This window comes from Petaurus breviceps, unplaced genomic scaffold, assembly GCF_028583685.1.
Source record: "Petaurus breviceps papuanus isolate PSGF00001 unplaced genomic scaffold, PetGlider_PUasm1.0 90639, whole genome shotgun sequence".
Lineage (NCBI taxonomy): Eukaryota > Metazoa > Chordata > Mammalia > Diprotodontia > Petauridae > Petaurus > Petaurus breviceps.
In genome coordinates, this window is record NW_027187296.1 from 7,213,304 (window position 1) to 7,227,405 (window position 14,102).

Sequence of the window (14,102 nt, forward strand, 5' to 3'; positions counted from 1 at the left end):
AGCATAACTGGTTTCCTACAGATTTCCCTCAGCTCAAACCTATGAAATGGCCTCCTTCCCCTGGAAATTCACTGGTCTCCTGGTCGTTCCAGCCCACAAGTTCACTCTGCGTCCATGCCCCTTTCTCTTAGGTGGCTCTGTTTCCAATTTCCTTTTTAAGCAAAGTGCCTCGAACCACCATATCTTCATGCATCTTAATTATTCCTGCCGGATTTTCCACAGCAACTTAACCCAAATCCCCCAGGGCTCAATTTCCTTCTCCCTCCACCACCCCAGCGGCTTTCGTTTATTCCTAGTACTCCACGATCCTAAGTTAGGCTCTTAGAGGGCGGGGCCTTTCTTTCAGCTTGCATATTTGCATTCTCAGCACCTGCACAGCGTCTGGCACAAAGCCTGTAATAAAGGGTTGTTGCTTTTTGACTAGACTGGAATCCTTTCCCTCTCCTCTCAGAAATGAGTGACTTCCTTGGTCATTTATTTTGCATAGGCCTGAGGACGGGTGCGGTTTTGTAATGTCTGGCAAACTTTCGGGCCTTCCTGGTTATCACATTGTAGGCACTTCATAAAAGCTTGTTTTAATTCACACTGTAACCAGGGTTCCTCACACCAATCGCCCACCTGACTCCCATGGTCTTGGTTCTAATATTTGTGCAATGAAGGAAGGGGTATTTTTCGAACTCTTAGAAGTCGCTTGCCCCTTCTTGTGTCGATTTAGGGGCACAAAAGAATAACAGCCAGAAATGCCAAGTGCCAGACGCCATTGAAGCAGAGAACCTCCGCGGTTAACGCCCAGGATGGAGGCGGGGCCTCAGGCGGCGCGAGCCGCTAGAAGTGGGAGGGATGGGATGAGCATCGACAATTGGACTAGGGAAAGGGGCGGGTCTGGGGCGTTGGACCAACCACTAACCCCTTTGTGAGAGACGACCGCACGCTCGAAACCGTAAAGGAGGCGTAGCGCTGAGTCCCTCGGTTCGCGCATGTGCGTCCCTAGGGAAGACGATTGTGGCGGGCATTCGCTTGAGCAAGGAGCGAATCTTTGTCAGGTTCTGGCGCAACGTTCTACTGAGCGAGTACTTCCGGGTCGCCACCGGCTACGACTGCCTGGCGAGGTGAGTAAGGGCAGCGGGTCCATGGATGGAACTGTAGGATTCCTCAAGAGGAGCCCTATCTTCCTAACCCCATCTTCAGTCCCGAGAGCTACCCTTTCTGGTCCAATCTTGTTCCTTGGAGTCCACCTATTGGCTTCATTGCCATTCCCGAAAGCCACGCCCCTTCCCTCAAGATCTCTGTTCATTGGCCTTGCTCTCCGTCATCTAAAAACAAATACTCCTTTTCAGGCCTCTGGCCCAGTCCCCTCGTCCTAGGCCCCGCCCCCTATTCTTTCTCCTTGCCGGTAGGACACGCTCCTATCCAAAGCCCCGCCTTCCTCCTGGCTCTGGGCGTCCACCTGTGTAGACACGTCCCCAATCCGCGTGCTACTCTTCCTTTACTTCCTCCCATTGGTTCAGTCACTTTCCTGGGACGCGCCTCTTGCCTCTTCTCTATTGGCTGACAAATGACCACGCCCCCGTGCTGCCCCGCCTTTCTTCCCTCCTGTCTTTATGGCCGCTTGTCATTTTTAGGATGTTCCTTGTGCTCGGCTTAGTCCCTGGTCAGCGCCGTCCCTGTTTCTCCTCATAGCCTTCATTAGCCTTGCCTGGTTTCCTGTCTGAGCTCTGCATTGAGAAAAATTGGACTCAGTTTGATTTGAGGGAGAGAGTGTTGGCCTGGGAGTCTGGAGAAATGAGTTCAAGTCGCGCCGGTGTAGACAAATTAGAGTGGGATTTGGAATGAGAAGAGCTGGATTCATATTCCGGTTCTGCTACTTAGTGTGACTTTGAACAAGGCATTTAACTTTTCTAGGCCTCACCTGAGCATCTAGATGGCAAAGTGGATAAAGTGCCGGGAATGGAGTCAGGAAGACTCATCTTCCCGAGTTTAAATGTGACCTCAGACACTTACTACCGTAGCCGTGTGACCCTGGACAAATCACTTAGCCTGTTTTTACCTCAGTTTCCTCATCAATAAAATGAGCTGGAGAACTAAATGGTAAAGTATTCCACTATCTTTGCCAAAAAAAATACCAAATGGGATCAGGAAGAGTCAGACACCATCTACAAATGAGTGGGTAGGACTAGAGAGTCCCTTGCCCCTTTTGATATTCAGATTCAAACTGTTATAGTGAAAAATTAAGTAATTTTTCTGCCAGACCCCTATAATTGTTTATGCATTCACAAAGGTTTGCTAGAAAAGCAAGTCTAACTGCAAGTTCGGTTATCTGGCCTTGGAGAGGATGGGACTTTTTTCTGTGATAAGACTCTTTTTGTTCAGTCGTTTTTCATTGGTGTACATCTCTTTGTGACCCCATTTGGGATTTTCTTGGAAAAGATAATGATGTGGTTTGCCATTTCCTTTTCCACCTCATTTTACAGATGAGGAAACTGAGGGTTAAGTGACTTGCCAAGGGTCACTGTAGCAGCAAGCACCCCAGTGTCCCCAGGGTGCCTGCTCACACAGGTTCTTGGATCTGCTTTGTTAAAGGAAAGCAACTCAAAATGGGTTAACAAGCTTACTTTAATCAGTCAGACATATATCGTTTACCTTGTTCAGGAGAAAAGGTCAGCACCCTGAACCTCAAAGTATACAGGCATAATTATCAAGACAGAAACATCAAGTAGACAGATTTCCAAACTGTCCACCCATTACATCCATACCCAGTCAACATCTGGGTTTCCACATTCTGGATTTTTCAAAGCCGGGGGACTCTCAACAACGGCTTCCCAGAATCCAGATCAAATCACAGAACACTTCTCAAAGTGAGTCCCAAAACAAAGCTACACATCAGGGCTTATATAGCCTTCTCCTGGCTCAGAAAATGTAAAAACCTTATTGACTCACTGGCCAATCAAGAAGTATCAACTGAAAAACAAGCCTCCCCCACCCCAGGCTTCAGGTGCACATTAGCCTAGGGGCAGGGAAGATCTTTAAAATTTACATTCTTATTACAGTCACACAGCTAGTGTCAAGCCAGATTTGAACACAGAAGATGAATCTTTCTGATTCCATCATTCTATCTGCTGCACCACCTAGCTGCCCCAGACTAAGAGATATCATAATGATTTTAACAGTTTCATTCAGAAGTTTGACTAATGCAAATTAGGTGCCATAACAAAAAAAACAAAAGAGCTCTAAAATGACCTCAGTTTTGTGGAAATCAGTAGCAATAACACTGGTTTTTTTCAAAGAAAGATTGTGAAAGATTATGAGCAGCATCATGTCATAAAGCATTCAAAAACAGAGGACAGCTCAGAGTGTTTAAATAAAGCTTCCAATATTTTTGTGATTGACATTTCATCAAGGACAAGGGAATCACCACATTTGGAGTGTAACCTTGAAGTACTAAATGTGAAGAAGTAAAAATAGCATTTAAGAAAACAAGATAGGAAAAGCATCTGGACCAGACAAGTATATACAGAGGGGATTAGTGATGGAGGTAACAATTTTGAGGGCACTAAATGTTGATCCTTAAGATATCTGAAGGAGAAGATAGCAAAGGTATTGAAAAAATCTCAGGCTTCATGATTACTGAAAAAAAAATAAAGGCATCTGAAAAACCACAATAACTACTGGTATATCTATTTTGTCTATATATAATATTTTAAATTTTTATAAAAATAACCTGCTCTTGCATGTAGAGCATCTTTTATACAAAGGTATCAGAAGGGAACAAGATTTTTTCAAGTGATATTCCACAGTAAACCACATCTTTTGAAAAAATTAATTTTTCACTTTTAGTATTCACTTTTATAAGATTTTGAGTTCTCAATTTTCCCCCTCCCACCCCAAGAGGGCATGCAATCTGATATAGGCTATAACATGTACAATTATATTAAACATATTTCCACATTGGTCATGTTATAAAGGAAGAATCAGAACAAAAGGGAAAAACCACAAGAAAAAAAAAAACAGAAAATAGTATGCTTCAATCTGTATTCAGATTCCATAGTTCTTTCTCTGAATGTGGATAGCATTTTCCATCATGAGTCTTTTAGCATTGTCTTAGATCATTGCATTGCTGAGATGAGCTAAGTCTATTAAAGTTGGTCATCATACAATGTTGCTGTTACTGTTATGTTCTGGTTCTGTTTACCCTTCATTCAGCACCAGTTCATGTAAGGCTTTCAAGGTTTTTCTGAAATCTGCCTGCTCATGATTTCTTATAGCACAATAGTATTACATTATACCACAATTTGTTCAGCCATTCTCCAACTGATGGGCATTCTCTCAATTTCCAATTCTTTGCCACCATACAAAGAGCTGCTGTAAATATTTTTGTACATGTGGGTCCTTTTCCCAGTTTTATGATCTCTTTGGGATATAGACCTAGTAGATATTGCTGAATCAAAGGGTATGTACAGTTTTTAACCCTTTGTGCATAGTTCCAAATTACTTTCCAGAATTGTTGAATCAATTCATAACTCCACCAACAATGCATTAGTGTTCCAGTTTTCCCACATCTTCTCCAACATTTATCATTTTCTTATTTTATCCTGTTAGCCAATCTGATAGGTGTGATGTGGTACCTCAGAGTTGTTTTAATTTGCATTTCTCTAATCAATAATGATTTAGACCATTTTTTCATATGACTACATTGTGCCAAAAGAAGCGAGACAAGAGACCCCCGAGAGTAAAATTTGGAAGTGGATTTTATTTTCCATGGGACTGTCCGGGGTCAGGCCCAAATCGAACAGTGAGTCTACACAGGCAATGTGTGGGCTTTTCCACTAGGCCAATGGTTAGGTATTATGCAAGCAGAAACTTGCAGAGGCCAAGAACAATGATTGGTCAATATACACCTCTAAATTCCCCAGAGCTCGAATTTACCCTAGGCTGAAATTCCTGCTCAGAGATCCTGTTGGGGAGGGACAGGGAACCTAGAATGAGCAGAAATCCATTGGGGGAGGAGCAGGGAACCCAGAGGTCATGCACAACAACTTTACATAGCTTTAATTTCTTCATCAGTAAACTACATCTTTACCATCACACAATTAACTGAAAGATACAGCGAACACTTATTTTTTCTTACAAAAATGCATTTGATATAGTAGACCAAAATAATGCCTTTGAAGGCTTTCCTTCAAGTATTACACATGGACAAGTCAAAAATACAATTCCTTGATATATATAACAACAAAGAGATAACTTTGGCTTACCCTGTGATCTTTAATATCAAGTAAGACATAAATCAAGCTGCATATTTGCAAAAGGTGTTTGACACTGTCATACGAAAGATCTAGCAAAGTTCAAATTGAAGAGAGATTTTCTGTAGATATTGAGGTCTTCCAAATGCTCTTTTTTTTCAGATGACATTGTGCCAGTTGCATCAACAAGCCCCAGAATATGACTGGGCCTCCTATATGAGATTTGTAATCAAAAGAATTTGACCCAACCCTCCACATACACAGTCAAGTAGATGAAGAACACCTGTTGTCAGTGTTTTGTGATGAGAGTAGCATAGGATGATCAGTAGGCATGGATGGATTGTAATCTGCATCATTAAAAAGAATTTCACATTTCAGATACCATGGACTTATTAGGGGACATCTTAAGGAATTGGGAAGTGGGAAAAACAAGTTCCAAGAAGGGAAAAGCATTTCCAAGGTGATAGAGCCAGAACTGGGACCTATGTATCTTTTATCCCAGTGTAGGCTCACTTTAACATAAGATGGGATATGATAAAGGCCATAAGAAAAACTGAAACAAAGCAGAAGTTCTAAGGAAGGAGAGATCCTTTCCAGCGCTAAAAAGTTCTGTGGTTCTGTGATTCTAATCCTCATATTGTGGCCCTGAGCTCCTTTTTGCTTCCCTTTGACCTTTTTGCCTTTTTCCCTGACCTCAGCTCTCTCTCTCTCTCTCTCTCTCTCTCTCTCTCTCTCTCTCTCTCTCTCTCTGTCTCTCTCTCTCTCTCTCTCTTTGTTTTTTGCTTTTTGGAGGGCAATTGGGGTTAAGTGACTTGCCCAGGTCACATGGCTAGTTGTTGTTTGTGTGTGTGTGTTAAGTGTCTGAGGCTGGATTTGAAACTCAGATCCTCCTGACTCCACGGCTGGTGCTCTATTCACTGCGCCACCTAGCATCCCCAACTCAGCTCTCTTTCTTTTAAAAAAATAAACATGTATTTATTTTCTAATCCTTCCACCCAACCCTTTAATTGAAAAAAAAGAAAAAGAAAAACCTTGTAACAAATAAGCATAGTCAAGCAAAAAAAAAATCTGCACTGACCTTATCTAAAAATATGTCTTTTCCTGTGTTTTGAGTCTTAACACCTACCTATGATGAGGTTAGCAGCTCACTTCATCATTGGTCTTCTGGTGTCATGGTTAATCATTGCATTAACCAGAGTTCTTAAGTCTTTCAAATTTGTTTGTCTTTATAATGTTGTAGTTTATTGTATAAATTAATCTCCTGCAGTGTTGTACACAGTAACAGCAATATTGTATGATGATCTACTATACGTAGCTATTATTCTCAGCAATACAATGATCCCAGACAATTCTGTAGGACTTATGATGAAAGGTGTTGTCCATCTCCAGAGAAAGAACATGTAGAGCCTGAAAGCAGATTAAAAATACTTTTTCTTTACTTGCTTTATTTTTCTTGGGGTTTTTAAAGTCTGTTTTCTTTCACAGAATGACTTGTATGTTTTACATGAATACACATGTATAACCTATGTCAAATTGCTTGCCTTCTTGGTGGTGAGGAGGAAAGGGAGGGAGAGAATTTGCATCCCAAAATTTGGAAAAAAAAAAGTTAATTTTTTTACATGCAATTGGGAAAAAATAAAATATTAAATAAGATAAATTAATCTGCTGTTTTTGCTTATTTCACACTGCAGTACTTCATATAAATCTTTCCAGGTTTCTCTAAAGCTGTCCTTTTCACAATTTCTTAGAGTACAAAAATATTCTGTTATATTTATATACCATAATTTATTTAGTTATTCCCTAATTCATAGACAGCTTCTTACCTTCCAGTTCTTTGCCATGAGAAAAATGACTACAATCCCCTTTTCTAGTGAGAAAGGGTTCGGGAATGGGGTTGCCTGTTACCCATCCCCAACAAGATTCCATCCTAACTTCCTCTATCCCTCTGGGTCCTTTGTTTTCTACAGGAGCCATGTCTACCCTGTTCCCCTCACTACTTCCACGTGTCACTGAGTCCTTGTGGTTTAACCTGGATCGACCCTGTGTGGATGAAAACGAGCTACAGCAGCAAGAACAGCAGCATCAGGCCTGGGTGAGCAGTTGGACCCCAGGCACACATTCCTTTCTTCTCTCAGGGCCCTGAAGAAAGGGGAGGCTCAGACCATGAGAGGGGGCTTGGAGTCTGGCTATAGTGCCAGCTGCCCTGTTTGTTCATACAGAAACTTACCGTGTCATCCATGTCTTATCCCTGTTAAGAAAGGTAACATCATGACCTACTGGAAATGGCCCTGGACTCCATGGACTTCAGGAGACCTGCATTCAAATCCCAATTCTGCCACTGACAACACGTGACCCAGGGCAAGTCCCTTCCTTTCTCTTGACCTCAGTTACCTCTTCTATAAAAAGAAGGGATTGAACTGGATGATTGTTGAAAGAACACTGAATTTGAGAACTTGGGCTCCTATTTTTACTAGAACACTTCCTTTGCAATCTGGTGTAATTCATATCACTTTTCTGAGACTCAGTTTTCTTCTGTTGAAAATGAGAGAATTGTCTAGATCAGAGGTTCCCAAACTTATTTGGCCTACTGCCCCCTTTTAAAAAAAAATTACTCAGTGCCTCCCAGGAAATCTTTCTTTAACCCTTCAATGTTTTTTTTTTAAACTTGCATCATTTCAAAAAAATAGAATTTTTAAAAAATGACACATCTTATATTTAATAATTTGTTGTAAATTCATGGGGGGTTTTCCCACATTGAAATTTTGATGATGCAACATTGCATCCTGTAACCATATAGTATCACATTGTAAACAAGTCATTACATGCTCATATTCCTGCTGATGCATGCTGGACTTCCCCGTAATGAATGAGACATACCTGCAAACACTTGCTTGTTAAGACCTGTTGGCGTAGTTGATCACTGATTGGTTATAACTTGCATTTTGTGTGTTTATTTGGAAAATAATGTAGTCACTATGACTTTAACTCTCTTACACAACAGATGAAACATGTATGAATGGTTTTGCAAAACTTCTTTCCTTATGCTTCCTCTGCCCCCTCATTTTTATTCAACGCCCCTGATTTGCACCTGAAGCTACTACCACTCCCACCATAGTTTCAGTGCCCCTTCCCCACAGGGGGCATTATCACCCACTTCGGGAACATATGGTCCAGATTATGCCTAAGACTTCTCAGTTCAGCTGTCCTATATCTGTAGTTCTGCTTCTCTCCTGTGATGGGCTTCCATCTACCTCCTCTGTACAGCTTCTTCTCTTCCTTCTTCTGTATGACTTTGGTCAAGCTCCTCCTTCTATTGTCTGGATCTCAGTTTCTCTACCTACAAGAATTTCTAGGCGTGGGAATGAGGAGGCAGGGACAGTATAATGAGATGTGCAGAAGACTTGGGTTCAGAGGACTTAGAGTCAGAGGACCTACTACTTACTACCTCTGTGGTATTGGGCAAGTCACTTAAGTCTCTCTGAGCTTCAGTTTCCTAATCTGTAAAACTAATGTCCCTTCCAACTCAAAGCTGTTGAAGTAAGTAATCTCAAAGGTCCCTGCCAGCTGCTGTGATCCTATGAGAGCTGAGTTCTAGTTTCAGTTCGCTATATACTCTGGATGGAAGCTCCCTCACAGCATCCTGGTCCACATTTACCTTCCATTTCTATGCTACAACAAAAAATTGATGCTATAAATATTTTTGTATAAGTGGGACCTTTCCCTCTATCTTTGATATCCTTGTGGTTTGTATCTGGGGGTAGGATCCCTGGACAAAGGATATGGACAAAAAAACATAATGCCAAATTGTTTTCCAAAAGGGTCTGACCAATTTATAGCTCTAGGAACAGTGTCTTTATGAGCCTCTCTTCATAAAGTTGCTGCAACATTTACCATTTTTGTCTTTTGTCACCTTTGTGCTAATCTGATTGATTTTCTTATTTTACATAGAAAGAAACTGAGACCAATAGAGGTTGTGTCTTGCCCAAAGACAGGTCGTAATGAGCAGGGTTAGGATATCCACTGAGGCCCTCCTCTACCAAATCATGTAGTCTCCAGAAGACTTCCTATAAAAGGTGGGCCTTGAAGGACAGAAGGATTTGGAGATGCTGAGTCTAAAAGGGAAGACATTCCCCCATGAAGCAAAGTCTCCAGCAGGGAATGGAGAGCCCAGCTTGGGAGAGGGGAAGAGTATGGTGCTATTGGTGAAAAGGAAGAGTCAAGCCAGGGGGTCATAGTGATACCACAAGAGAGGGTAGAGTGGCATGAGACCTCCTTTCAACATGATGATAACCCCTTTCTATGGTGTTTTAATGTTTACAGAGGATTTTCTGCCCCACAACTATCTGAAGGAGGCAATATGAGTATTATGAACTCTGTTTTCAGAGAAACAGGCCCAGAGAAAGAAGGTAGCAGGCTGAGGATCACAAAGCTGGGGTTTGAGCATAGGCTTCCCTCAGCTAAATTCAGGACTTTCTCTCCCCTACTGTATACTACTTAGGAAATGTGTTTTCTGAGCTGAGATTCCAGAATTAGGGTTTGAAATGAAATTTGGCATCGAGGACAGCAGCATTTCTCGTTTCTCCCATTAAAATGACTGAATGAGTGAGTGAATGAATGAATGAATGAATGAATGAATGAAAAATCATTTATTAAGCACTTACTGTGTGCCAAATGCTGTGCTAAGCACTGGAGATACAGGGGGAAAAAAAAACCTAAGACAGTTCCTGCTTTCATGGAGTTCACAATCTAATTAGGAGCTACAATTCATATATGAAGAGTCTGTTTCAGGGCACATGACAAGGCCCAGGTGTCCTAACTGTAGATGTCAGTGCCCAGTAGTCTTGAGATCATAGTGGCAAGGGAAATTGGTATGGTCTTGATGGTTTTTCATCTTACTGCAAGACTAATAGTTGGTGAGTCCAGTGTCTTCCAAGTGACATGAACAGCCACGTCAGTCTTCCTTGCCAAGAGACCCTAAGAGAACTGTGGGGAGGCAGGGAAGGGAATGGGATGGCAGACTGTCCCTGCTAGCCATTCTTTCCTCCTGGCTAGCTGGTTGAGGTCAGAGAAGACTTTTTCCTCCAATTAAATAGCTAAAAAGATTCATTGCTAGGTCATGGGAATACTTTCTGTGTACTTGTGAGTGAATCTGTGGCCCAAAGCCCATTGCTGTCTTAGGATCACCTTCCCTAAAGCAGACCTGACAAACTAGGTGCTTGTGAGCTGTGAGTCCAGGACTCCAGCTTCTTCTCCTTCCCATTTCTGGGCTACCAACTGTAGTCCCCGGAAAGACATCAATAACAGTTTTAATGGCCAATTGTGTCAGTATCTGATTGCTTAGCAACAGCCTGTCTGCTGTAACTTTTCCTCAACATCCCTTTTCAGAGTATACTTACTATTCAAACCCAACTATGCTTCCTTCAGACCATGTTCTCTCTTGTCTTGGAAGGAGCAAGTCTAAGGTTGTGAGAGAACAGATGGATGGGGGCATTGTGTCCCAGGGGAGAGAGATTGTCTTCTCTTTTGGGGTGAGGGTCTGGGGGCAGGATGAACACTCCTTTATTTCTGTAACCATCCTTTCCTGTTCTCTTGTACAATTTCCCCCACAGCTCCAGAGTATTGCCGAGAGAGACAACAACCTAGTACCCATTGGGAAACCAGCTTCAGAGGTGAGCCCAGCAAATCTCTTGGTCACAGAGACACTCTGTGACTTCTGGGCTTCATGAGCCAAGAGGGAATAAAGAGCTGAACTGAGCCCTGAGAAGTTGGGTAGTGGGGAGGGACAGATTAGAGTCTCTGGACACTGAAAAATAGTTTCTCTTCAGGAAGAAGAGTCCCTGGGGCAAGGAATAAACAGACTCCACAGGAATAGAGTGCGATGGGGAACTGGGGGAAATTGGAATGTGCCTTAGGAGATGTCACCTCCAAGCCCTCCCTAGACAGTATTAGTCCCTCCCATTTCTACATTCTGCTTTAAGGTTTTTGAAGTAATTTTCTCATCTCACAAAATATTGTGAGTGCTCTTTTCCTCTACTTCACAGAGAAATTAAGTCAAATACTCACACTTACACAGCTCATAAGTGCTACAGCTGGACCTGGATCCCAGGTCTCTCTGGACTCCATTTCCAGTGTGCTGTCTCCTGCTTGAACCAGACTTTTTAAAAGCTCGTTTGTGGAATAAGGGAAAAGCTGTTTAACAGAATCCCTATGAGAATCTCAGTTCTTTCAGAGGGAAATAGGAACAGACTCCAAATAGGGTCAAAGAAATTCTTTGTCATTGGTTTCCTAATGTGTCCTTGAAGTGGTGTGAAGCCAGTCTCTGCCTTGTGAAGACCACAAGAGTCTAGCTCCCACAACATGTCACTGGGGCCTGGAAGGCTAGTACCTATTGTGCTTTGAGCAGGTAGGAAATAGAACCTGAGCCCCATCATAGTCAGGAATGGGAAAAGAAGGCATGAAAGTGTCCAAAGAGCAGGGTTCCTTTACCCTACCCCTCACCTATTTTTTCTACCTCCTCACTGTACTGAAGGACAGTACTGGAGGTTGGAGGTACAAATGAATTGATCTCATTGTGTGTAGTTTGGAAGATGGAAGCTGAGGGATTCATGTGGGATAAGAATCTCCCTTCCCAGACAGGAGGCCAGCCCTATGCCCCCATCTCTCCTCTAAACTGTCTAGCATTTTCTCTGGTAGCACTATGATGATGAGGAAGAAGAGGATGATGAGGATGATGAGGACAGTGAGGAAGACTCAGAAGATGATGAGGACATGCAGGACATGGATGAGATGAATGATTATAATGAGTCTCCTGACGATGGGGAGATCAATGAGGTAGGCTGAGGTTCTTATTCTCTCTAGAGCCCTGTATGGCACAGGCCTCGCTGGGTGAGGGGTTGAGGGTATGGTGTCTGAATCAGAGCTCCTTACTCCTGTACCCTTTAATGAGTCCAAAGAGATGGGGTTGCATCCAAGGCCCATGGCCTGCTACTATCTCCTAGAAACTAGGCCTTCCTAAGTCTGGGATTCTTTGGGTTTCCCCATGGACTGGTGCTTCAAAAGGAAGGCTAATTGGCCCAGTCGATTCAGTGACCATGTATACCTGAAGTCTATAAGTTCTCCTTGCTTCCCTGTACCCTTCCCAGGTGGATATGGAAGGTGCTGAGCAAGACCAGGACCAGTGGATGATCTAGCTGGGGCTGGCAGGACAGTGCTTCAGACTGGACCCCAGAACTGTCTTCTCTCTCTGGGCCTCTTGGGTACAGGGCAGTTACCCACTGAAGCCCAGAGGGAGCTCCTTGGCCAAGCTGCTGGCCCTCCTCCATTCCCTTCCCACCCCCCACCTCCTAATCCCTTTAATAAAGACACAGGGTGTTTCTTTTTCAAAGTCTTATTTACCACAGCTGTTATGTCTCTAGGATCCCTGTTCTCCCTTTGATGCCTTATTTTTCTGCTCTGGATGTGGGAGTTCTGTTCTTTCTGCCATGTTTCTGGACAGGATGACCTAGTGGAAAGGGCACTCCACTTGGCATCCAAAGAGTCCTGGGCTCATTTTTGTCTTGTATCCACATCACCCAGCATAGTGTCTGACCAGAGGAGGTGTTCAATGTTAATTTGAACTGAATTCCATCTCAGCTCCAGTCTTCATAGTTTTGTGACTATGGGCCTTGGTCAAGTCACTTGACCCCTTTGAGCCTTAGTTTCTGTAAAATGGGGATAATAATAGTACTTGCCTCACAGCCTGATGTGGGAAAGTGCTTTGCAAAACCTTACAGTGCAAGAAAAATGTGAGTTATTAAGGAGAACGTGGAGATTTTTGCCTGAGACTAAGAGCAGGCCCTAACATTCTCAGGACTTGGGACCTTATATGAGTTTGGAAAGAATTAGCCTTCCTAGGGATTCGGGGTCAGGTTTCTCTTGCTAGCATGTGTTTTAGTTAGAGGATAGGGATATCCCCCTTAGTACTGTATAGGTCCTCTTGCCTAATAAAAAGGCTTAGACATTAATGGTGAGGACAGAGTGTGGAAAAGGAACTGATAATAGCTTACATTGCTGTAGTGGCTTAGCATATAAAAAGTATTGGCGTCAGTATTGTCTGATGCAAGAATTGCTATCTTTATGTTCTAAATGAGGAATAGTTGCCATGAAGGGAAGTCTAAGTCCACAGTCATTCAGCTAATGAGTGAAAGTCAGACAAGGTCTTCTAACTTGTGAGGAAGCTTGTTGTGATGGCATGTGGCATAGCACAAAGATTCGACTGAATCAGAAAATCTGGGTTCTGCTACATATTAGCTACATGACCTTGGACAAATCAGCTACTATCTTGGATGTGCAGTTTTTTTCATATAAGCCTAGCTTTAACATTTTCTAATCCTCATGTCCACATTCTTTCCATTCTACCACCTCTTTTTCTTTACTCTCTCCTTTCCCTAAGACCCTACAAGTGTCAGAAGGCAAGACCAAGCTTAAGTTTTGGAGGCCAGAGGGCTGGAGAAGGGGAATGAGGATTCTTAGAAGTGGAAAAAGGGAAGAAATGGGCAGAAAGGTCCATGAGTGTAGAAAACGGCCCTACAAATTGATGCTATGTTCTTTCTGACATGACTTTCTGAAGTTCTAGCCCTGCATATGTGGGAGAGAAGCAGGAATATGAGTGAGGGCACCTCAGTGAGTCTCCAGGCAGGTGAGCTAGGGACTGACTCTGGAGAAGGAAGTGATAATAGTTCCCATTTCCTTAGTGCTTCTATGTTTACAAATTCTTTGCTCCCAACAGCCCTGTGGCGGAGGTGTTATTCCATTTTACAGATATGTAAACAGGCTCAGAGAGGGAAGTGATTTGTCCAAGGTCACCTGGCTAGCATTAGAACT

At 42.8% G+C, this 14,102-nt stretch overlaps 1 protein-coding gene across 1 annotated transcript; it reads left to right on the forward strand.

Moving 5' to 3' along the window:
* The first annotated feature begins 875 nt into the window (after nt 1-875).
* On the forward strand, nt 876-12,624 carry ANAPC15 (anaphase promoting complex subunit 15). Its single transcript, XM_069064706.1, is given in 6 exon segments — nt 876-1,065; nt 1,068-1,109; nt 7,208-7,332; nt 10,850-10,909; nt 11,934-12,071; nt 12,383-12,624. Coding segments are annotated over 6 exon segments (501 nt in total). The 5' UTR covers nt 876-977; the 3' UTR covers nt 12,431-12,624.
* The last annotated feature ends 1,478 nt before the right edge of the window (nt 12,625-14,102 follow it).